General features: G+C 36.7%; 1 protein-coding gene across 2 annotated transcripts in view; it reads left to right on the forward strand.

Annotated features, from left to right (window-relative positions):
* Positions 1-26,660, forward strand: part of ZBBX (zinc finger B-box domain containing) — a 109,651-nt gene that overhangs the window by 15,504 nt on the left and 67,487 nt on the right. For both annotated transcript variants that reach the window (XM_068980150.1, XM_068980161.1), the window contains exons 5-6: positions 886-995; positions 7,132-7,227. In XM_068980150.1, the coding sequence (XP_068836251.1) occupies positions 886-995; positions 7,132-7,227 (206 nt within the window). The remainder of the gene's footprint in view (positions 1-885; positions 996-7,131; positions 7,228-26,660) is intronic.

Raw genomic sequence — 26,660 nt, forward strand, 5'->3', positions numbered from 1 at the left:
TTACACTGTATTATTAGGTATTATAGATATAATTATTTTTTTAACCTTTGAATTACATAGAAAGTTGAAGTTCTAAGACTATTCATGTAGCATAATGACTCTAAACCCCAAAATGTTGACTCTTTATCTGTGATATTCAAAATATATTTTATCTGTGTTTTGGGGGAGGGCACTTATTTTATATCAAAAATCAACTTAGGATATGACTATAATAATAGTATTTTTGAAAGATGAGGACTTACATAGCATTGTTCCTTAAACTTTATTAATATAGTATCTTAAACAGGAAGAAAATTCTAGCAGTATAAAATTATAAATTGAAATTTTACTCTAGGAAATTGAAAGAACATTGAAAATTGCTTTTTAAAAAGAATTTAAAAATAGCAAAAACAAATTTTGAATTTATGGTAATTCTAAAAGAAATGAGATTTTTAAATATAGAGGATAAACATTTAATTTGAGTAATTAAGATGATTTGATAGAATATGTTCTAGAAATACATATAACATTTATTATAGAAGTTGTTCTGTTTTGGCTTCAGTATCATCCAGAAACGGGACAGAACGCTATAGGGATTCTATCCAAAGCACAGTCTTTAAAATTTTGTAATTTTATGTGTCTGGTTCGATTGAGCTTACAGCAGAATGTATATGGGTGGAATGGGTGGATGTTTGTGGCCCCGTGGTCACAGGGGGTGGGAGGGAGATTGTGGGCTCCCCAGTCTACTGGGGAGATTAGACTTGGCTACATGCCATTCTTATTGGGCACCTGATATGTATACACTATTTGCGAATATAGAAATGTGCATAATTTCCTTACTTTATCAATCAGAAAACTGAACATTGTATTTTAATGTGATTGGTCTTTGTTTATTTTTCCTTTCAGGACCGGTGAAACAACCACTAAATTATAAAATGGCAAATTCCTCTGAAAGTGACAAACCCAAGATAAAAGGGAAGGTTTGCGGGCAGTGTGAGAACAAAGCTGCTCTGCTAGTACGTACACTGGGATAAAATCTTGGAGCAGAACTCTCACGTGGGCTCATACACTTGTCCCGACTTAAGCTGCTTCCGTAGCCACGCACTTTTCCTTCATGATCCTTGCTAAGAGTGAATTGTGCAGGCTGCTGGGAAAGGCCAGTGCTAAACGATGCACTGAATCCCAGCTTCTCATTCCTGTTTAAGAACATGACCTAACTCTTGTCCTCTCTCCCTTGAATCATGCCTATCAGCACGCAAATATGCTGCATTATTTCCCAAAGCAAAGAAGAAATTCTTCTCTGATCCCCAGATCTCCTCTTGCATCCCTTTCAGTAACACTTCTGAAGAGTTGTCTGCACTTAATATCATTGTATTCTCTCCTCCCATTCTTTTTTTAAAAATTGAGTTATAATTTACCTACTGTGAAATGGGCAGATCTTAAATGTATATGTCCCCATAATAATACCCCAGAAGTTTCCTTTGTACCTTTTCCAATTAATTCCCTTTCCAAAGCCAACTACAATTTTGATTTTTTAGCAGCATACCTTATTGGTGCTAAACTTATTCTTGGAATTTATATAAATGGAATGATATGGTATATTTTTTCTGTGTAAGGCTTTCTTGTTTTTTTTTTTTTTTTTTGTATTCTTGCCCCTGAGTTTTGGAGTTCCACAGGGCTTAGTTCTCAACCTCTTCTGTAGTCTATGTGGTTCTTTAGTCATTAAGTCATGTCTGACTCTTTAGTGACCTAGTCCATGGGACTTTCCAAGCTAGAATATTACAGTGGGTTGCCATTTGCTTCTCCAGGGGATCTTCCTGACCCAGAGATCAAACTTGTGTCTCCTGCATTGACAGCCAGATTCTTTACTACTGAGCCAGCAGGGAGGCCAGTCTATCTGTACTTACTGTTTGAATAGTTTCATCTACTCTCTTGGCTTTAGAGACCATCGCTATTTTGATGGTTCCCAAACTTATTAACACATCTCTAATTAATATTTCCCCCCTGAACTTTCAACTCAGATACTTGGATGGCTAACAAAAATCACTAATTTAACATGTTCAAAGCTCAACTCTTCAGATCTCCCCAACAAATTTTTTCCTTACCAAGGTCTCATATCAATAAAGGTTGATTCAAACTACAGCCTTTTATAAAACAGAAACACCTGAGTTGTACTGTCTAGTTCTGTGAGGCTGCCTCATTCATCAGTGCAACATTTATTGCTCTTTAGTATTTTTATTTTCTGTTTACCTACGATGTAAACTTCATGAGCGTATGGACTTTAGTTTTCTTCATTGCTCTGTGCCCACCACCTAGAATTATGCCTGCAATTTACTAGGTACTCAGCCCACACTTGTTGAATGTGTTTATTTCTTTAGGGTCTCCCCAGTGGCTCAAAGGGTAAAGAATCCGCTTTAATTCAGAAGACATAGGAGATGTGGGCTCAGTCCCTGGTTTGGAAAGATCCCCTGGAGGAGGAAATGGCAATACATTCCAGTATTTTTGCTTGAAAAATTCCATGGACAGAGGAACCTGGAAGGCTATAGTCCATGGGCCCACAAAGAGTTGGACACGACTGAGTGACTAAGCACAACACACGAGCACACACGTTTCTTTAGAACGTTTCTGTTATTGAAAACGTTGTTATCATTGAAGCTAACTGAAAGAAAGATATCCAATATCTTTTGCAATTAAAATATCACACACACTTTGGAAGCAGTTTTTTCTCCAAAGAATGCAATGGTTATAACTAATATTTGTGGGTTACTATAACTAATATTTATTATAATTTCAGAGAATTTAGCTGTAATCACTTCTGATTTAAGATTGTATTACTGGCCTTATTTCATGGGAATTTTAACTGAACTCAGAGATTTAGAATTATTTCTAGTAAAGAGCTAATAATACTAAATGTAAAACCGTGGCTCTTGGTATAATGCTGTTACTATTATATAATACTTCTTTTCGTCTTACTGATGTAATGGTGGACAATAATTTGAGGAATTTTAGAAAGTTATACCTACCCAGAAATGTTTAGAAAATATAAGCCAGTGCTAATATTCCTGAAGCTTGAAATATGAAAGCTAAAAGGGACTTAAGGGCAGAAATGAATTGTTTGAATCCACTGTTCATGATCTGAAAATCATTTGGCTTAGGAGCTATGAGTCAATATTTCTTATGACTCCTTTTCTATGTTGAACACTGTATAAAGACCATGGAATCTGAAAAAAATGGCACATGTAGATAAGACTTGACTTGGAAATAAAAAATCTGTTTTTCCAGGGAGAAGGAAAAGCAAGCAAAGGACATTCCAGACAGTGTGGATGGCACCTGCTTTGGCTGGGAAGCAGATGAGGGTGACAGTGTACAGTGATTACAAAACTGATCTGCCTGAAAACTGCTGTAAATAGAAGCCAGGATTTAGGCTCTAACTTAAGAAAGGATATTGTTTGTTTTAAATGAAAATAACATCCCATCATACTTTTTAAAGCACAATGTTATTGTTATTATTATTTTTTTAATTTCAAGCTTGGCAAATGTAATGAACTCTGTAGTGTTGAATTCTAAGATTACCTTATGTTCTTAGCTTCCATCATTCTAGATGGTCATGCTGATTGGATAATCAGAGTCAATCTCTCTCTATCTTATGGCATGACCTTCAGGGAAGATCATATAGGGATGGGAGGTAGGGATTAAGAGCTTGCCTTTCGGAGGTTGGCATTTCAACTTTACCTGTTGTTAGCTCTGTGACCTTTAGCAAATGACTTAATTCTTTTATATTTCTGTTTTCTCATTTGTAAAATGGGATACAATGGATAACAGTAGTCTAGACCTCAGAGTTATTGAAGATAATGGTTAATGCATGTGAAGTATTTACCATTGTGCCTAGCACATTAAGAGAAGATAGTAAATTGTATGCCTTTTTTGTTGGCACATGATATATATATTGTCTTCATATATATTGGTGGTAAAAATAAACCCCTCAATTTGCAGATTTCTTATTTTGAAAAGAAATTCCAGAGGCTTTTGGCTGTTTTTTTATGGCAAAAGGGAAATGGATAGTTGAAAATTACTTATTAATTTGACAAATGTGGATAATTTAATTAAACTCAGATGGACTCTGAAGTCATAGCATAACTGACCCTGCCTTGATCAAATTAAAAAGTGATATGCTAGAATTGCACTTGGGTATTCCATCATTGATGAATCATCTGTGGTGGAGTGAAGTCCTTATCTGTGTTTTTGCCAGCTATACAAACTGCCTAAAAAGATTTTCCAGTTGTTGGTCATTTTCCCCCATTTTTAAATCCATTATGGATTTAAATCCATTATTTTAAATCCATTAAATCCATTTTTTAAAATCCAAATATGCTTTTATAACAAAATATATAAGCTTGCCCTGTGACTCCAGCTTTGATCTTCCAGTACAATCTCCCTTTGGTTACTTTCATGAAAAATCTATTGTTAGCAAATATTTGGCCTAGAATTATATGCTCAAGGCTTCCCTTATGGCTCAGATGGTAAAGAGTCTGCTTGCAATGCAGGAGACCTGGGTTTGATCCCTGAGTTGGGAAGATCCCCGGAGAAGGAAATGGCAACTCAGTCAAGTACTCTTGCCTGGAAAATCCCGTGGGTGGAGGAGCCTGGCAGGCTACAGTCCATGGGGTCGCAAAGAATTGGACATGATTGAGCAACTTCACTTTCACTGTATGCTCAGACTGACACTCAGTCATCTATATTACATTGCAAAAATGGTGCCCAATATTTATGAGACAGTCATTAAAATATCAGCTGGTATGTTGTAGAATACATTTTGAAACCATTAATACAATACTACTTCCATATGTGTATGTGAAATTATAGCTTTTAATTTTGTACTTAAAAATTATGTATTTAGTTGTTTGTATCTTCATTTATTTGAGACTATAGCTATTGAAACAAGAGTTGACAAGCTATAACCATTTCCTGTACCGGGGATAGTACTTATTTTTCTTCCACTAAAATTATAAATCCAATTTTGTGTAGCTATAATCACACTTTTGACAAATGCACTTGAATTTTGATAAATACTAGACCATGCAATCATTTTACATATTGGATTTATTTTATTGCATTTTATCAAGGTTTTCCCATAAATGATTAGTACTGCAATCAATGGTCAATGATGAATTATTAGTAATGTGGGTATGGGTAAGAGTTTAAGTTTTAAGTCAGACCCTGGGGTTGAAATCCTGGCCCCATTAGCTGTATGATCGGACAAATTCTCAATCATTATATTCCTTTGTTGCCTCATCTTCACAATGGAGGTACAATGGTCATGCCAACCTTATGGGGTTCTTGTTAGAATTAAATGAGATGGAACACATGAAGCCCTTAGAACAATGAGTAAGTGCTCCCGGAATGCTGTGAATATTGTTATTTGATTCGACTCTTCCTTTTTAGTTTCATTTTAGTTACATAAAATTAGTTACACTTTTAACACTTTTTGGGTAGTTTTCCTAACCAGTTCATGTTTAATAAACATGGCTACATTATTGTAGGTAACTGCATCATCATATGGGAATTTGCAATACAATTTTAAAAAATTAATGGAGTCCTTTTGAGTTTTATTTTATTTATTTTTCATTGAGGTATAGTTGATTTACAATGTTGTGTTAGTTTCAGGTATACAGCAAAATGATTTAGTTAAATATATATATATATATTTAGTTATATATGTGTATATATATATTTTTTTTTCAGATTTTTCCCTTTATAGGTTATTAAAAATACTGAGTATAACTCTCTGTCTATACAGTAGGTCTTTGTTGGTTATCTATTTTATATATGGCAGTGTGTATCTGTTAATACCAAGCTCCTAATGTAACCTCTCACCTTCTCCTAAGTTTAGTCTACTTTTTTTCATCCATACACTCTAACCCCTTTTTACTTACTGTCTGGTCTGCATCCAACAGCTGGTGGACATCACCTGGGAGCTTGTTAGAATGCGGGATCTCAATCCCGTTCAGACTTCCCAAACCAGAGTGTGCACTGTAGCTAATTCCCAGGAGATTCATACACATGGTTTGAGAAGCGTCACCGCTGAACTGCACGTCAGGCTCCCACTGAGCCGAACGAGGCAGAAGACGCTGACGTGTTGCTCCGCAGGCTGCTCCAGCTGCTTTATGCTTATTGTACCCTGATACAATGAGAGAAGAAGGAAGGGAGCAGATTGGTGGGCATCCTAAAGGCGGAGGCAATGAGAGAAAGCTGAAGGGAGTGTGAGCTTCTTGACACAGGCTTCCTGACTGTCTCCAACTCTCGCGCTTTCTTATTTGTGCTGTCAGTTATTCTCAACCTAGGCCAAACTCAAGGAAACGAGGGCTATTAGCCATTTGCACTAATTTTATCATACTGTAAGAGGTGTTGGGGTGCCTGTACATCTACACAGTAGTAATTACTCTTGCAGTAAAAATTTCATTTCCTTTCTTCACTTTCACTCTTGCTCAGCACCATCATAGGTAGAAGTATATCACATTTTCCAATTTGTCCACAAATAAAAAATTACATTTTAACAGCATATAGCATTTGCTAGACAAATACACATTTGTGCATAATCATTCCGTCAGGCATAAGCATTGCTGACATGTTTTTTCTTGTACTTTTTTTTTCCTTTGAGGAATCTTCTAAGTATGCTTTTAAAAATCACATTTTGAGAATCACCAGTGAAGCAGTGCCATTCAAAGAAGTCTGTGGGGATTTTTGGAGACAGATAATATATGCATCCTTTGAAACAAATTATGTCATGTAAATCCGTACAGAAAGATAAAAGAACTCATAATGAAGTAGTTTTGACACAGAGATAACACTTAATTTTTACCAGGTTAAGAAATTTGATCTGAGGTTGCTGGGTTTTAAAAGTTGTACATACGTACATGCAACTAGCACTGAAGCCTACTTGCAGCTGTTATATTTATTTTGTCATGAGAATAGTTAAAGTTTTCAAGTTAATTTTTCTCAGTTACATCTTAACTGGCACAAATGTTGTCCTATTTTCTTGGGCTTCTCAATTTCTTGGTGTGTAATTGGATAAATAAGCAATGAGTTCTTTATGCGTATGTTTTCTCGAAGTCATATTTTATGAGACTGTATGATTTTTCAATATCTTTTAAGGTATGCCTTGAATGTGGAGAAGATTATTGTTCAGGATGCTTTGCTAAAATCCACCAGAAGGGGGCACTAAAACTCCATAGAACAACTCTTTTGCAGGTATGCCATCTTAAAACGCTCTACTTGTAGTGTGTTTATAAAATGTTTCAACAGGAAGACATTTAAGACCTGTTTAATTATCTAGAATTTAGGATGATTTGCATTAATTTCTAAAATTCTATTATGTACAATCTTTACATGTAACTTAAAATTACTTGACAATGGTAATCTGGATTTTATTTTGCTGTTTAAACTGTTCTTTAATATAGCTCCTGAAACACTTAGCTTAATTAGAATTTTTACATTAGGCATTCTAACTGTGAACTTGACATTTAAAACTTAGACAATATTTTTTTCTATTGTGGTTTCCAATGAACACATGATTTGTTTTAAGTATTATTTCTATCTAGTTTATAAATAGAAATCTCTTGCTTTCTTCTCATGTTTATTTTAAAAAAATAGTCTTTTATTTGTCTTCCTTCATTGTTGTTTAAATAAGCTTATTTCTCATGTTTTTACTTTTCCTCCTACATATCACCAGCATTTGTTATCCTCTTGTAATCATTTTTTTTTAAATGCTTAAACTCAAACCCTGTCAGATGGCTTTAAGTTTCTAATACTTAAACAATAAATATGGCTAAATATAGACTTAACATTTTATGCCAGATACATTTGATGATGCACTGGTTTGTCATAAATTTCACTTATTGTACCGAGTCAGTGCTAAGCAGTGACCCTACACAGATGAATACTACTAGGATCCTGCTCCTAATGACCTGGAGATAAAAGTGAGAACCCAGGACCTTGGGGTGAAGGGATTTAATATTATCTTGTATAGTTTATGACTGTGTCTATATTTGGAAAGGTCACTGGTAGACTTCAATCATTACATGTTGTTCAACATATATAAATATCAGTAGCTCTCACAGATGCTGAAGACCCGAGTCATAACGGGCACAAAGCATAACACTGACCTTCCTTTTATCAGTATTTACCAAAGTCAGTTACTCATTTACTTTTGAGTTTAGAGCCTTCTGGTGAAAGTGATAGAGGGAAAACAAAAATCCACTGTCTATTCCCCTGCCTCAGGAAGTATCGTACAACTGGACAGTTATAGGAAATTAAAATGAATGTACATAAAAGTGAGTATAATAGTTAATCATACATAATTTAACTAAAGGCACTCCACTGTGAGGGTAAGGAGTATAATCACCCCTCTGTGAATTCACGTTAGAATTTTCCATTCAGCGATTTATTCAGCATATTTCCTTAATTGTCGGTCAGTAAATTTAGGCGCTGTGCTATCTGTACTGAGTATCAGTTCACTTCAGTTCAGTCCTCAGTCATGTCCAACTCTTTGTGACCCTATGGACTAAAACCCGCCAGGCTCCTCTGTCCATGGGATTTTTCAGGCAAGAATACTGGGCTGCGTTGCATTTTTCTCCTCCAGGGAATCTTCCTGACCCAGGAATCAACCCCCCATCTTGTCTCCTGTGTCTCCTGCATCGGCAGGCAGATTCTTTACCACTAGCGCCACCCGGGAAGCCCTTCTTGCCTTTAATCAATCGTTCCATTGACTATCTGTCATTTTCTTACTATTTCTGTACATTGTTTAGTCCTTCCAGTTTTGTTTCTGTCGTCTTGCTTTATTTTCTCCTTGTTTCCATCATTCTTCCCTGTGCGTTAAGGTAATGTTCTTGATGCTATTATATGTTGACCTGATGGTCAATGTTAAGCAGTGTGTATATATCTCTTTCTGCTTGGTGGTTTAGTCATATTGATCAGCCATAGTATTTTTAGTTCTTCACCATTTTTGGTAAAAGTCATGAGACTCTTTTTGGTCACCTGTAATTCACATACTATTGCACATCAACTGTATCTTAATTAAAAAATATACATATTGTGGACACAAAGAAAAAGAAGTAGTGATTTTTTTTTCATTAATGTTGAATTCATACCTAATCTGAGAATATATCTGAATATTAAGCAATACTGTATAAAAAGCGAGCATTCTAGGCTAATGGCCCCTGTACTTTATATTATTTAACCTATGCTGGCACTTAAGAATGACCTGTTTTGAGTGTTGTAAACCATTTCAACCCCATCCTACAGATCAGTGAGTCTTTACAAAGTTCACAGTCAGTAGGGTCCATTTTGTTCTGGCATATCTTGTTTCATTTAAGAGATAAATCCCTAAAAAATATAGAAGGCAAACTACTACCATTTCCATGTTGAATAAAATAATTTCAAAGGGTCTGTCTTTTGATTTATGATTGATTTATCCTTAGAAGTGATTTCAGCACAAGTTTATTTATTTTTTACCTTCTCCAAACCTCTGTGAAATAGTTAATGATCTGCAAAATAATGTGTAAATGCATAGAGCTACTGAGGATGAAAATTCTACTTCTATATTTAGAATAGATTTTCAACAATAAAGGTTGAAATGAAAGATTTTTTTCTACTGGGAAAGCCTCACATGGTGAAAAGTAAGGTCTTAATATATCAGGAATTTGTATTTCCTTTTAACAACAAAAGATCAAGCAGAAGAGAACAAGGTTAATTAGAAATAAAGGAAAATAGGGGGCAAAACAGATGAAAGGCATTCCGTTTTGAAGTATGGCATGCACAAAGGGAGGCTGGATTGAGTAAATCATTACTATACTCTGGTATGTATATTTAAAAAATTGGAATGGAGATTTTCTTAACCAGAGGAGAAACCTTGGGAAGAGACTTGGTTAGTAATGAGACGAGATAATTGAAGTAGAATTTCCATGTTTTCTAGTATGAAGCATTTATGTTCATCCTTTTTATCTGCAAGATAAGGTATGCCTATATAAATATGGATTATAAATGGGAATATTTGTTCATTTGAACATACTTACAGGAGAATAATTACCAGGCAGCACCTCAGTTATCATCAGAATACTATATGTTTTCTGACTTAGTGGTAGAGTGTTTTCTTTCGTTTGACAGTGACCAGTATCAGCTTTTAGATTCATACTATCATTATTTGTTAACGTTTAGAATAATACAGTATTTTTCGACCATAGCTAGTCATTTAGATAATAACATGGTTACTTGCTTGATGATCTTAAGGTACCGATTTTTAAATGCTATGGGCGGACATACTGTAGATGCTATGTTGTGACACCCAGATCCTCCTCTTTAGAACTGAGAAACTCACTTCCCTAACCTCCTGGAATGCTGTCTACAGGTAGATCATAGCAGAGTTTCTTCCCAGGAATTGCCTATGCCCAAAGAGAACTGCTGAGCTTCTCTTGTGGTTCAGCTTGTAAAGAATCCACCTTCAGTGAGGGAGACCTGGGTTTGATCCTTGGGTTGGGAAGATCCTCTGGAGAAGGGAAAGGCTACCCACGCCAGTATTCTGGCCTGGAGAATTCCATAGACTGTATAGTCCTTGGGGTCTCCCAAGAGTTGGACACGACTGAGCGACTTTCACACAAAGAAAACTGCCACCTCCAAGTTTACGCTCCATTTCTGGAGGCAGCCCATCCTCTGGTCAAATATCTGATTTAGGTTAGGGCACAAATTCTCAGAAACCCATTGCCTCAATTGAGGACAACTCAGATGGACTATTACAGCTCCTCTTTGGGAGTTGACAGTTGCATCAAATTCAGCTTTCCTCTTTGCCCAGTTCTGTTATCTCTACTCTCCCACAGCCCACAGGCATCATTCTCAGAGCACATCCCATTAGAAGTCAGGCAGGTAAATCTCAGAATTTGTTTCTTGGTGAACCTAATCTGTGACACTATGTAATGTAGAGTCAGATTATAGATGCTTGTTGGCCAATTTTAGAATGTATTGAAATTTTTGAAGAGCAATATATCACATCTCTTTCTTCACTTTCCAGATTTTAAACCAACTGAGAAATAGGTGCTAGAGTCAGAAGGTATAAATCAAAATATCAGTTCTGTTATTGATACAACCAGAATTAGTGGTTGTAGCATAGGTGTTTGGATAAATTCAGCTTACTGATGCTTCCTGAATTTCACTTTTTGTCCCTTCTCCCAGCCCTCATATGGTAGACATTTCCCTTGGGGCAAGCTCAGTCTCTAAGTCCTACTCTTTGTGATCCCATGGACTGTAGCCCATCTGGCTCTTGTGTCCATGGGATTCTTCAGGCAACGTTACTGGAGTGTGTTGCCATTTCCTCCTCCAGGGGATCTTCTCCACCCCGGGATCGAACCTAGGTCTCTATTGGCAGGTGGATTCTCTACCACTGTGCCACCAGGGAAGGTGGCACAGCAGGATTCACCCAGTAAAAACCTGTAGTGAAAATCTAGATTGGAAAACATCTTTCTCAGGGCAGGCAGCCCTTGGAGAAACCAGGATAGGCAGAGGTGAGCATGCTCTCTTTTTCTTCCCAAAATCTCATGGACAAGAATAGAAATAGAAGGATGGGGAGTACATGTTCCCTCAAATTAAAGTTCGGGTAATGTCAATATCTTGACATTATATAGCAATATATAAATTTGCTATTTATAACTATAGTTAGCACTATACAAAAGAAAAAAATAAAATATTTAGAATATATATATATATATAAACAACTGAGTATTAGCTCAGTTTTTCTTTTCCTTCTTAAATATGAATAATTCCATATAATTTTGAACTTCTGTCAAAGGATTCTTAAAACTTTTCTTATTGGCCATTTTCTCCTCTATATCTTCTGATGAATTTCAGATCTTCTAAGGAGAGGAACTATTTCTGTCTTGTTCCTCACTGTATTCTTAGTGCTTAACATCATAGCTGGCATGTAAAAATCACATTTTTGAATGAATGAAATAAAACATGAATAAATCCTGATGGATACAATCAAGCTCATGAAATAATTTAAGACTACATTTTAAGTGGCACAGTTTGTTTTTCTCTGAATTTTGAAAACCAAAAATTGCATAATTAATTACATGGTACATTAGTAAGTTATATTGGTGAAGGGTTAAGCAAAGCCTTTCCTCTTGTGTTTGAGATTTGACCTTTAGTTACCTTTCTAGCTCTCTCCCCGCCCCCCGCCCTGGGAAACAGATAAAAGTCTTAATATCAACTGTTTCTAGACCATATGTTCATAAAATGACTCTGGGTTGGCAGAGTGCCCCTAACAGGAGGGCCGTAGTTATTAATACCTGAGGTAAGCCACAGCTGTCCCAGTGCAGTGTGGGGAGCTATGTAACCGAAGGCTTCAGAACCGTCAGAATGGGAGGTCTGTCCCTCACCTCTCTGAGTGGTACTTCTGCGTGAACTGTTGCAAGACTCCCACCAAAAAATAACAGCTGATGCCATCTCATGGGCAAACTGTGGTTCCTGTCCTTAACCTTCTGAGCAGACTGTTTCCAAGAGTGGTTTGATGACAACCTGGTGAGTCTGAAAGTTTAATTTACTCAGGTAGACTCCAGGAAGGGTGGTCAATTAAGTGTTTGATTAACTGAAATTTCAGAAAACGGAATGCTGTTATACCCAAAAGATAAATAAAGGACACATATATAGACATCACTGACAAGAATTTTTTTAAAAAGTTTTTATTAAGAAGTACTCGCATACTCTACAACTCCATGTGAAGTTTGCAATTCAGTGGATTTTAGTATATTCATGAATGTGTGGTCTTTGATGACTAGCTGCTTTTCAGGTTCTATGTATGTTGTGGCATGTATTAGTGCTTCACTTATTTATGGCCAAATAACATTCCATTGTATGGATATACCACATTTTGTTTATCCATTCATCATTTGGTGGACATGTAGCTATTTCTACCTTTTGGCCATTATGAATAATGCTGCTGTGAATATTTATGTACAGGTTTTTGTGGGGATATGTTTTAATTTCTCATTGCTATATCTCTGGTATGGAATTTCTGGGTTGTAAGATAACTCTAATCTTTAATTGAGGAATGGCCAGAGAGTGACTGCTCCATTTTATACTCCTATCAACAGAGTATGGAAGTTCTGATTTCTCTATGCCCTAGCCAACACTTACATCTGACTTTTTGATTCTAGTAGCCTAGTGGGCCTGAAGTAGTAACTCACTGTGGTTTTCATTTGCATTTCCCCCAATTACTAATTATGTTGAACATCTTTTCATGTGCGATGGCACCCTACTCCAGTACTCTTGCCTGCAAAACCCCATGGACGGAGGAGCCTGGTGGGCTGCAGTCCATGGGGTCGCGAAGAGTCGGACACGACTAAGCGACTTCACTTTCACTTTTCATTTTCATGCATTGGAGAAGGAAATGGCAACCCACTCCAGTGTTCTTGCCTGGAGAATCCCAGGGATGGGGGAGCCTGGTGGGCTGCCGTCTATGGGGTCGCACAGGGTCGGACATGACTGAAGCAACAGCAGCAGCAACAGCAGCATGGCCAATTTATATCTTCCTTGGAGAAATGTTGATAAAGATTTTTGTGAAGACAGTTTCAGAATACAGGGCATGTTTTAAATATGGGCACATTTTAATACCCTCTACCTCAGTGAAGTTGTATCTGTGATGATGATATTTTTAGATGTCATACTAAGAAAAGCTAGGGAAAGGGAAGAGACTAAATTTGAAAGGGGTGTGAAAAGTGAGAGTAGGACTTCTGCTTTCACTAGCGAAGAACTGGAAGAACATGAGTGGTTTAGAGAGTATATTACAGAATAAAGTGACAGAGTAACAGATGCAGTGGAGAAGAAAGAAGCAGTGTGAGGGTTTAGTGCAGTGATGGCCCAAAGCCATCTCGGGAAAGGAGAGTGTTTCTGTAATATTTAGGCTAAAAGAATCTGTAAGATAAAACTCATATATGCAAGCTCAGGAACTTACAAAAATATTGGGAGGATCAGATTAATGACAACAAATATGAAAGTATCCTGTTCATAGGAGGTGCTCCACACATTCGGTTTTATTGGTCAGGATATAGTATTTAAAGAAATTCAGTGTTAATTGTTAGACCATCCAAATTTAGAATCTAGGAAACAAGGCATATTAATGCTAATGAGTCAAAAGAGGGATAGTTTGAGGGACAATTTCAAAAGTATTAGAGTAATATATATCTTGGAAGACTTTTGTGGAAATACAGTGAGGTAAAATTTTAGAGAAATACAGACTTCCTCCATATCCAAACAGAGAATAATTAATCTCCATAATTAGAGAGGACAATAAAGATCATTGATCTGAGAACCCATGCTTTACCAATAGAATATGACAAAGGTGAAGGGATTTTGCAAACATAATTATGGTTCCAGATAAGTTGATTTTGAGTTACAAAAAGAGAGCTGATTTTGGATGGACCTGACTTGGTCAGATGAAAGCCCTTAAAAGGGGAACTAAGGCCCTTCCTAAGTCAGAGAGATCCTCTTGTTGTCCTTGAAGAGTAACTTGCCCTGGAGTGAGAGGGTCTGGGAGAGGCCTCTCCCAGTGACAAAGTGTGGGCAGCCTCTAGGAGCTGACAGTAGCCAGCCAGAAAATGGAACCTCAGTCCTGTAGCCTCAGGAACTGAATTCCGCCAACGTTGTAAGCTCAGAAGAGAACCCTAGACTCAGGAATGAATGTGTCCTGGCCCACACCTTGACTGCTGTCTTTTGAGACCCTGAGCAGAGCATCCAGTTAAGCTGGACTTAGACTCTGACCCATGGAAGCCATGAGATAATAAATGTGTGTTGTTTTTAAAAAAATCATTAGTCTAATCATATGTCTGAACCTTTAGTCAATCACAGTGATGCTGATTATTTGAAAAGTCTTTATAATTTGCAAGTACTACTTATATTGTCTTAGTTTTTTCATGGAGTCTGATAAATTTTACAGTAATTCTTAAATTTTTACTCTATTTTATGTTCATTTGTATTTATGAGATGAAAATAATCAGTTGTAAGGTAACAGTATTACTATGTGTAATAAAACAAGTGGACAATTATTGATTGTTATTTATTGGTGAGTTTATTCTGATATGCCTAAGTGTGTTAGTCACTCAGTCATGTCTGATTCCTTGTGACTCCATGGACTGTAGTATGCCTAAAAATCTGTTTTTCAAAGTATTGCATATTAAATCACTTTTTCTTCATGTATCTCAAATATGCATAATTGCTGAAAGCAGCTAACTCATCTGGATGCATTGTACACATAATATTAGTTGAAAACAATAGTACTTGCTAAGATAATTAATATAGTGCATAATTATACGGCATTGAAACTGCAAATAGAAAGCAGATTGCAGGTGTGAATTTCCTACGTTGTTTTCTTGTTGCTATTCTGGCTCTTTTAAGATTGCTCTCTAAATAGAATTTTTAATGTTGCAATAAAATTTGAAAGGCTGAGATCACATTTTGTTATTTTTTTTAAGTGTCAAGTGATTTTAAATTTTTAAAAATACATTATCTTTTGTGCTATTAATTACATTTAGATGCTATATTGTCTTATTTTAAATAGTTTAACTGCATTTAGTATTTTATTTCATGTTACTTTATTATAGGACTAAATATTGAGTCCAGATTACTTTTATTTGACATTTACTGTCTATTGAATAGTAAATTGCATTTATAATCAGAGGCATGTATCCAGGTGCTTGCTTATTTTTTATTATGTCTTTATGTGTCAAGGAGGAATAATAATACATAAACCTTTGATTAATAAAACCTATGGTTTCCATTAGACCTTTAGAGGAAAGGAAAATCTAAGGGTTCTTTAAGTTGTACTTAAAGTTACACTGAAAGAGTGCTAGAATAAGCAATAAACTTCAGTCACATGAATGTCACACTTTCAGGATTTGATTCCTATCTAGCTTGCACTAAGTAGTTCTTTATACCACTGACATTTTTGTACTGCTCATGCAAATTCCATATCTGTTTTTAGAAATATGATGAGCAGTGGATTTGAAACATGATTCTGTTGTGAGTCCCTCTGCTGCAGTTTTCTTTCATCCTGCAAATAATTTAGTTTTCTCCTATTTCTACATACATTTATATGGGGACTTTTATTCAAACTCTGTTCTTCTTTCTGGCGTCTGCTAAATGGAAATTTCTTTCCTTGTTTCTTTACCTTTTAGCTGGCCTGAAGTTGACCTTTTTCTCTCTTTCTTTTGATCCTAACAGTAGATGAAAACTTTGCTCAAGCCATGTATTTGAGGTATCTTTTATTTCAAGTTTCATAGAAAATCCAGAATTGACCCTATGGCAAAGCCTATTTTTAGGGAATAAATTTGTACTAAGACTACCTGTAAAGATGGATTCATTAAAAGTAAAATAACAGTTTTCCTTAAGAGAAAGAGTATATATTTTAATAATGTGAAAAAACTGGGAGATAAATTTCATCTTGATCTTGGAAAAACAGCAACAGGGTCTTTGTTCCCTGCCCAGGAATTGAATCTGGGTAACCTGAATGAAAACTAGGAATCTTGGCCACTAGACCACGATGGGCTAGAGGATAGAAGCAAAGTTCCCCTGGCTCTTCTTGCCTTGTTTGAAAAACTAATTTCTCAAGGAGGCAAAAACTGTAAAAACAGGCACAAAGTTTATTACTAGAGACACAGCACAACATGGGGGGAGCTCACAGAGAAAGACTGTTTATTTAGGACAGAAGCCAGGCAGAAATACACCTCAGGAGAGAAAGGGTGTGGGCATCTTTCCTAATGAGGAGGAGTGTAGCAAAGAGGCAGTTAAATCATTGACACAGGGCAGTTCTTCTGGGTCTTTGCTTACCTTTGGCCAGTTATCTGGATTCTCTTCTCACATCTGACCTGCTCTAGGACATGCCCCAACATGAAAAAGTGAAAGTGAAAATCGTAGTCATTCAGTTGTGTCTGACTCTTCATGATCCGATGGACTGTAACCTACCAGGCTCCTCTGTCCCACAGGATTCTCCAGGCAAGAATACTGGAATGGGTTGCCATACCCTTCTTCAGGGATCTTCCCAACTCAGGGATCAAACCCGGGTCTCCCGCATTGCAGAAAGATTCTTAGGACACTCCCCAACATGAGTGTATGTCTTTTTGCCAACGTGGATTCCAGCATAGAGGGCAGTGGGAGGTTTGACTACATTATGCATTGATGCCTCCTCCCTTTTGACCCTCAAGGAACCCTTCTGCACAGACGCAGTCCAGGAGGTCTCTTTGACCTCAGGAGTTGTCGTCTTTTCTCTTTACTTCAGCAGCGCTCAGCTCCTGTCAGTAACTTGATCCTTAAAGTGTCTAGCAAAATTAAAGCTCCGATTTTACTCTGCTTGACAAGCAGCAGCTCTCCTGCCCAGGGGCCCATTTACCATCTACCTCAAACTTTTTCATTTCTGTTTAATGGTGAGGATGTTCATAATTATGCATTTTTTATAAATAACTTTTCCTTTGCAAAGATATTTTTACTAGGTGGAAATTTAATGGGCTTGTTGCATCTTATTATTGATACATGATAATTTGAGAAAATTTATCTGCTTGATGTGGTTAGTAGTCCTTTTTTATGTAGCTCCGGACTCAGAGAGGTTTAGTCTGGTTTGATAGTGTTGATTTTAGATAACAGGATCCTTATACTATCATCAGGTACTGTATTTAATGCAATATATAAGTAGAAATATGCTAGCCACATTAATCTGTGGAGGAGATTTCTTTGGGTAAATAGACCTTGAGCAAATATTTTGATGACTTTTAATAAAAAGTATATTTTGCTCTAAAGCATAATTCTTCAGTGTACATGTATTACTGCCATAACACAATATATGATTTCTGAAAACTTGCCATTCTGAATAATCCCCTACCTACCTAACAGGGCTCCACATATAATTAGAGTTAGGGAAAGGCCATTCAAATCCTATGAGACTTTGTAATCAAAGCCCTAACAAAAACAGTAAACTCTCCGTATAAAATCACTGATGCATGGACCTTGAGGACTTTTGCTTCTTTTTCTGTGATACAGGTCCTGGTAGCAATTCGCATCTAATGTCATCATTTTGCTTAAATGAAAACTCTGAATCAAACTGCTGTCTCCTTTATTAATCCATTATTCAAAATCAGAGAGAGTATCTTTATAACATCTTAACCTGATTAATTGTGTCTGACTCTTTGCTACCCCATGGACTGTAGCCTGCATGGAATTCTCCAGGCAAGAAGACCGGAGTGGGTTACCATTCCCTTCTCCAGGGGATCTTCCTGACCCAGGGATCAAACCTGGGTCTTCCTGCATTGTGGGCAGATTCTTTACTGTCTGAAAGTGAAAGTGGAATGAAAGTCACTCAGTCTTGTCTGACTCTTTGTGACCCCATGGTCCATACAGTCCATGGAATTCTCCAGGCCAGAATACTAGAGTGGGGAGCCTTTCCCTTCTCCAGAGGATCTTCCCAACCCAACGATCAAACCCAGGTCTCCCGATTGCAGGTGGATTCTTTGCCAGTTGAGCCACAAGGGAAGCTCATTTCAGAAGATACTGTCTGAAAGTATCTTTATAACTTCTTTATCTGCACTGACATTCTTTCTAGATAGCTTAACTTAGCGGAATGCATGGTCATTAAAGTCATTAAAATAGTCTGTATTCCCACTGTGGGGAGGTATTTTTATAGATTTTCAGCTTTTTTCCTAAGGTCTTTATATATTGCTAAGACTTTGGCTTTAATTGTGAGACAGTTTGCCCCTAATTACTTCAAAACAGTAATGTTGCTGGAAAGGAAAACTTAAGAATCAATACAACTCCACAGTTATATTGACATCATTCCCCTATTTACCAATTGCATATGAGGTAATTCACATCAAAGAAAGCAGAACAAACTGTAGTTTCAAAAAATATTCTCGATGTGGGAGAAATGTGTTTTCTCAAAAAGTAAGGCCAATAAAACCTGTATGCGTACACATATTCCCTTTAAAAATTCCATTAGCGCGTAATTGGATCTTCCTGAAGTGATTTTTATAATTAAAAGCTATCTGAATTCCAACTGTGTTCAACAGTCCTTGTAACCAGTGAATCCATGATGTTTTCTTGGGTTCTGTGCATTTGGAACACATTTTTTCCCCCTGTGTTTCTGCATATGTGTATACCTCTATCACTCCCTCTATTATTTGCCTCTATTGCGCTGTACTCAGTTGCTCATTCGTGTCTTGACTCTTCTGACCCCCTCGACTGTAGCCTGCCAGACTCTTCTGTCCATGGGATTTTCCAGGCAAGAATACTGGAGTGGGTTGCCACCCCCTCCTCCAGGGGATCTTTCTGATGCAGGGATCGAACCCGCCTCTCTTGCATCTCCTGCATTGGCAGGCAGATTCTTTACCTCTGCACCACCTAGAATACAAATGACATAACATCTCTTCTGCCAGTATTAGAATTTTCATTTTTTAATACAAGGCTGTGGTTGCAGTAAATCTCTTCTAAAATTTTGGAACTGGAAAATCAATGAAAGTTAGCACCATGAAAAGAGAAATTTGAACATTTTTTTTCAAACTTAGAAAGTAACATAGGTCTAAACCATGTGTGAAATTCATTGACCTGGAACTTCTGGATCATATAAAGAGGCCTGGCTATGTCAACAGGATCATTAATATTTATTGCTGGAGAGCCAGTGGGGCTGATGGGATGATGCTGGTAGGTAGAGTTCTGAAGCACTGACACTACATAATGTATATCATTTTTCTAACTAAACTAAAACTTTTACTCTTGTACCTTAACTTCTATAAGGTGCCATCCATGCTAAAATGCTATAAAATATCAGCCCTCTTTACTTTGATTAATGACACATTGTCAGAGTGATGAATTCTTCTAGAGTGTAATTTGAAAGATAATATCATTCTCGGGAGAAAAAAAAGTTCAAGTAAGAATTTAGAACAGTTACCAGATGAAATCCTTACCATCATGGAGTGTAGCAAAGGATGTGGGGGAATCTGGAAATGCTGGCAGTAAATCACATTCTTTGGCTTTAGTTTAAGCTTCTGTCTTACGGTGAGATATATGATTCACTATGTGTCCTGAAGGCTGTTTTAGTTTGATTTTTTAAACATTTTTAGTATGTGGAGAAGTTGCACAGGTAAATTTATTCAATTTCAGTCTCCTCTGCCTCTTGTTGCTACCTATTAGTACTACTATAGGTAAATTTTCATATTTAAAAGATGGAAATGAAATTATCTTTGAATTTTAAAATTTGAAAAGATCTTAATAGATATCTGATAGCATTATGACACTTGATATTATAGTTATCTATTTTAAATATTTTATAACAGTAACCTTTGCATTCTTGTTCATTGGTTACTTATTATGTAAAATGATAGTTGTCATCTTGTTAATGGAAGATAATGTGTTTTGTGTTGCAAATCTAGATATGTCCTTGTGAGCAGAGACAAAAGGCTGCAGGATATACCTGTGTTCTCAGTTGCTCAGTTGTGTCCGAGTCTTTGAGGCCCTATGGGTTGTAGCTCGCCAGGTTCCTCTGACCATAGGTTTCTCCAGCCAAAAATACTGGAGTGGGTTGTCATTTCTTTCTCTAGCAGATCTTCTCAACACAGGGATCAAACCCAGGTCTCCTACATTGCAGGTGGATTCTTTACCACTGAGGCACTCAGTGATTTTCTCAATGATTGCAAAAACCCAGAGCACCTCCCATATTTTCAAATCTCCTTGCCTCAGTTGGGAAGCACTGGTCCTTGAATTAATTAGGTCTCTTTACACTAGCTTGGGCAGAAAAGAATTTTTTCTTGTTGTTAATGACCTCACAGATGTCTTATATGAGAGTAGGGGTGATGTAGCTCAGTCATGATAAGAACCAGAGCTGGATATTTTAAATTGCTGAACGCTCAGGCAAACTCCTTCTTTCACCTTTATTATTTTTTCTTGTGTGTCTTCTCTAACTTTTTCTTGTAATTAACAAATTACAAAGATACATAATTGAGGATCAGTGACAGGGAGAACAATGTGGCTTTCTTTATTTTTAAATCTAAATCTTTTATGATATTATACAAGTTTCAATGCCATTCTCCCAAATCATCCCACCTTCTCCCTCTCCCACAGAGTCCAAAAGACTGTTCTATACATCTATGTCTCTTTTGCTGTCTTGCATACAGGGTTATGATGCTTGGGGCTGGTGCACTGGGATGACCCAGAGGGATGGTATGGGGAGGGAGGTGGGAGGGGGGTTCAGGATTGGGAACACGTGTACACCCATGGCAGATTCATGTTGATGTATGGCAAAACCAATACAATATTGTGAAGTAATTAGCCTCCAATTAAAATAAATAAATTTAAATTAAAAAAAATCTAAATCTTGATGAGCTCAACCTGGTGCTCATTTCTTGTCCAATGAACCGTGGCCCAGAGGGCAGAAATGTGTTGAGTAATTGTAACCTCCTTGCTGCGACAGGTGATGATGAGCACTGCTATTGGTCAGGAAGAAATTCTGATAGAAGGGGACGGACAAGAGACTGAGCATTCACCCTAATGCAAATCTCTGCTATAGTCAGCCTAGTGAAGAAAGAAGCTTCCTGTCTGTTGATTTATTTTTTAGTTCAAATTCCTTTTATTGACATTTAATTTATATGGTATGAAATTCACATTGTAATGTACGGTTTAATGATTTTTAAAGTAAATTTACAAGTCTGTGTAATAATCACCACAATTGAGTTTTAGAAAATTTCCATCACACCATAAATTTCCTGGTCTTTTTATTGCAATCAACTCTTGCTACCACTTCTTGTCCCTGGAAACCACTGGTCTGTTTTTTGTTGCTTTAGATTTGTCTTTTCTAGAAATTTCATATAAATGGAATCATTCCTATGCAGTCTTTTGTGTCTGATTTCTTTCACTTAGCATAAGATTTCTGAGGTTCTTTTGCAGGGTAACATGTTTATTGTAGTGGTTTATTGCATTCTGACTCTGAATAATATTCCATTGTATTGATGTATCATATTTTCTTACTTCAGTCATCAATTGATGGGCACAGATATTTTAAAGACTTTTGGCTGTTAGAGTAATGATGCTAGGGATATTTGTGTACAGGTCTTTGCAGAGACTTATATTTTTATTGCTCTTGTATAGATACCTAGGAGTGGAATAGTTGAGTTCTAAGGTTAGTATTTGTTAACTTTTCAAGAAACCACCAAAAGAACAGAATACAGGTATTTCCTTCTCTGTTTTCTAAAAGTGTTTTTATTGGATTGATTTAATTTCTTCCTTAACTGTTGGATAGAATTTGCAGGTGAAGCCACCTGAGTCTGGGCTTTTTTTAATGGGAAAATTTAAATTGCTAATTCAATTTCTTTACCATATTATTCTATTCTATTTTTTTTCTCAAGTCGGTTTTGGTAATTTTTTCTTTCATGGAATTTGTCCATTCAATCTAAGTTGTCCATTTGTTGGCATAAATATTTCAAATTCTACTATAATCTGGAAATAAGGGTAAGTCTATAGGGATGTTTCTTATATCATTATAGATTTGTTAATTGGTATTTCACTCTGTCCTCACCCCACCTCTTGGTCAGTTTAATAAAGGTTTACAAATTTTTATAAATTTATATCCAACATTGGTGTTGGAGAAGATAAATTTATCTCCAACTGTGATGTTGGAGAAGACCCTTGAGAGTCCCTTGGACTGCAAGGAGATCCAACTAGTCAATCCTAAAGGAAATCAGTCCTGAATATTCATTGGAAGGACTGATGCTGAAGCTGAAGCTTCAGTACTTTGGCCACCTGATGCGAAGAACTGACTCATTGGAAAAAAACCCTGATGCTGGGAAAGACTGAAGGCAGGAAGAGAAGGGTATGACAGAGGATGAAATGGTTGGATGGTATCAGCGACTCGATGGACATGAGTTTGAGCAAACTCCGAGAGTTGGCGATGGACAAGAAAGCCTGGCATGCTGCAGTCTATGGGATTGCAAAGAGTTGGACACGACTGAGTGACTGAATTTAACTGATAAAATTTTAAGTCTTTCCAATTTTAGTTGCATTGGTTTTTTGCAATTGTTCTTATTTCTTCGATTCTGCTCTGATCCTTATTTTCTGAATTCTACCTCCTTTTGGACTTTTTTCTTTTCTTTTTCAACCTTCTTGAAGTGAAGCTTAGATTGTTGATTTTAGATCTTTCTTGTTTTCCCAAAATGCACCGAAAGCTGTAACTTTCACTCTAAGCACTGCTTTTCCATACATTCTGATATGTTGTGCTTTTATTTCCAGTCAGTTTTCTAATTTTCCTTGTGATTTGCGTTTCATCCAAAGATTATTTAGAAATAGGTTGTTCAACTTCTAAATATTTTATGATTTTCCCGTTATTTATTCCTGATTTATATTTTTTTGTTAAGATCAGTGAACATACTTTCTATTTCAATTCTTAATGAATTTCTTAATACTTATTTTATGTGGAGCATATGTCTGTCTTGGAAAATATGTCACATGATCTTGAAAAGAATTTGTGATCTGATATTTCTTTAAAAGTCACTTAGGTCAAGTTACTTGAGATTATTAAAGTTTTCTAAGTACTGATTCTCTGCCTAGCTGTTTCATAAATTTCTGAAAAGGAGGTATTGAAATTTCTAATGAAACAGCTCGGCAGAAAATCAGTAAGCCCATAGGGTTAATTACAGTGTTAATAATGTTGCTATATATGATTTTATGCTTTCAAAAGAAAGACAATAAAAGACAAACAAATAAATTTAAATTTAAAAAATTAATACATCTTTTCCATTTACTCATATATTTATGCTTCTGGGTTGCGGTCTTTCTTCTGGTAGATTTAATACCTTTCAGTCTTAAAACCTTTCTTTAGTATTTCTTGTAAGGCTGATATGCTAGAGATGAATGATCCTCTTACTTTATCTATTGAGGAATGTCTTTATTTTTGCCTTCATTTTTAAAGGACAGTTTTCTGAATGTAAAATTATCTTTGGCAGTTTTTCCTTTCAGGACTTCACATCATTTTACTACCTTCTGTGTCTCCATTTTTTTCAGATGTGAAATCAGCTTGTTATTCATATTGATGCACCCTTGTATGTAATGAGTCCTTTTTCTCTTGTTCCTTTGAAGTTTTTCTGTTTGTCCTTGGCTTTCATAATTTGATTATGGCATGTCTTGGTGTAGATCTCTTTATGTCTGCCTTTCTTGAAGCTTGTTGAGCTTTGTAAATTTTTTGCAGTAATAGTTTTTCATCAAATAAGAGAAGTTTGGGGCCCTCATTTCTTCTTATTTTTTAATGTTCATTTCTTTCCCTATGATGTTTCCACTAAATGTATGTTGGATGCTTGATGCTGTCCCATAAGTCTCAAAAACTGTGTTTATTTTCTTTTCAATTTAGCTGATTGATCTTGGTTGGTCTTCAATTCAATTGAATTTTTCATTTCAAATCTATTGTTAGTTTATATAGGTCATACTCAAGAATCTTCTTTTTTGTGTGTGATTTCCATTTTTAAATCAGCCCTTGTATAGGTCTCATTTCCAGGTTTATCTCATTTAATGTTTACCTGGTCCACTCCTCATACCAACTGGGACCAAAACCTCAGGTTGTTTAAGCCATAGGTTTTCCTCATTCATTTATAACCAAATTTTCTAGTTCACTGATAATGCCAATGTAACTTTAAGACTCTCTCCTCCACTGGTATCAGGCACACTCCCTATTCGCAAAGGCCAGTCTTGAGTTAGGAATTGACAAACCTGGGAAGGATCATTTAAGATAGGAGCAACCCCTTGCAAGTAAGCCTTACACTTCAGAAGATTCAGAGTAGTTTTTTTTTTTTTTTAATAAATATTTATCAGTTTGTTCACTTTTAGTTGATTTCAAGAGTTCTGAAATAGTTTTTTTTTTTTAACAAATTTATCCAGTTTAGTATTTGTTTTATGGTTGTAGAATTATGTACTGACCTATTCCTTATTCCATAGCCAGAGATCTACTGAATTTGGCAGGAATTCTATTTTCTGGATATTTAAACTATATTTCTTATTTATAGAAAAATAATTTGCTATTGTGATCTATAAAAAGACAGCAGTCATTTGAAAGTCCTGTTTTATGCCATCACTCTGCTAAGTGCTTTTCATATAAAAGATAAGTATTCACAACAGCTATCCTAGGTAGACTGTCTTCATTTTACAGGTGCAAACATTTAGGCTTAGAGAGGTAAATGATTTGTCCTTTTCTGTTGTTATTAAAAGTGTCATTGATTTTACCTGTATTGACTTTGACTTAGGTAGCTTGGGTATAGAAATGAATGTTCAAATGGAATTTTTAGACATTTTTATCTCAGTAAGTCAGTTAAATTAGACTCAACCACCATTTCTCAAGTACTTGTCAGCATCAAATGATGTTCTAGTTGCAAAGCATGAAGGACAGGGCAGCAGAGATATTACATGGTCCCCTCTCTCAAGGAATCAAGGGATTCATCATCACAAAAGAGAAGATAGATATTTTCAAACAACTGTAACACAGTTGACTAAGTGTTCTGACACAGTGATTCTCAAACCTAATGTATGTTCAAATTATAGATTAAACTGTAGATTTTGATTCAGTGAGTCTGAGTAGGGCCTGAGATTTCATATTTTTAGCAGGTTTTCAGATGATAATGATACTACTGATATATAGATCACACAGTAAAAAGCAAAACTCTAGCATAGATGTAAGCTGGGAATTATTAGAGCACACAGAATTCATGGTTGTTTTATTTATTTATTTTTTTAATTTGCTGTGGTTAGTTGAGGAAGAAAACTTCATCTCTGAATGATAAATAGTCTGCTCTTGGAGTGATGTCAGCATCATGGTAGCATACGATGCTCTGTTTGTCTCTCTCGTTCAATGTACTACTAATAAAACATCCATAACACAACAAAGCTTCCTCTGTCCAACATGCCAGGATGCCAGAGAGTTCCACACATCTGTCCATCTAAGGGTGAATGGACTGGAACAACAGGAAGCAGAACTGATGAAACAGCAGAGGTTGCACTCATGATGCCAGCCCTCTGGCCATGGCAAATGATCCTGCAGCCCCAGAGAGCCCACCTGCAGCAGGAGAAGCAGAATGCATGACTTCAGAATCCAAACTGCTGTGGCACCCCCAGGGAACCAGGCAATGGTGGAGGCAAGGGTCCTTCCAGTCACGGTGGTGCCTGCGATTCTGGCCTTCCCCCATGTGTGGCAGTGGCACACTTGAGCCTGACAAGCCCAGATGCAGTGGGGCTGCTCATGACCCATGCTTTTCCCCCTGGCCACGGTGGTAGTGCCCGCAATCCAGGTGACCTTGGATACGGTGGAGGCCCTGTATCCTGGTGGCCCTGGTGGTGATGCTAGTAACAGCAGTGACAGTGGCAGCCGCAAGGGATCAGCAGGCCCTGAGGCAGAGGCTGGGAAGGTTGAGAAGTGCCCACCCTCAAATCTAGCCAGAGGCCGCTCAGGTAAGAGAAACTAAAAACCTGTGCTATACTGGACTCTGTATCAGACCAATCACTAGTAAGGGGATTGAAACAGTAATCAAACCTTTCAAAAACAAAAGTCCAGGCCTAGACAGCTTCACAAGTGAAATTCTACCAAACATTTAAAGAAGATGTGATAACTCTCCTTCTCAAACTCATCCAAAAAT

The sequence above is a fragment of the Capricornis sumatraensis genome, chromosome 1 (assembly GCF_032405125.1).
Source record: "Capricornis sumatraensis isolate serow.1 chromosome 1, serow.2, whole genome shotgun sequence".
Classification (NCBI taxonomy): domain Eukaryota; kingdom Metazoa; phylum Chordata; class Mammalia; order Artiodactyla; family Bovidae; genus Capricornis; species Capricornis sumatraensis.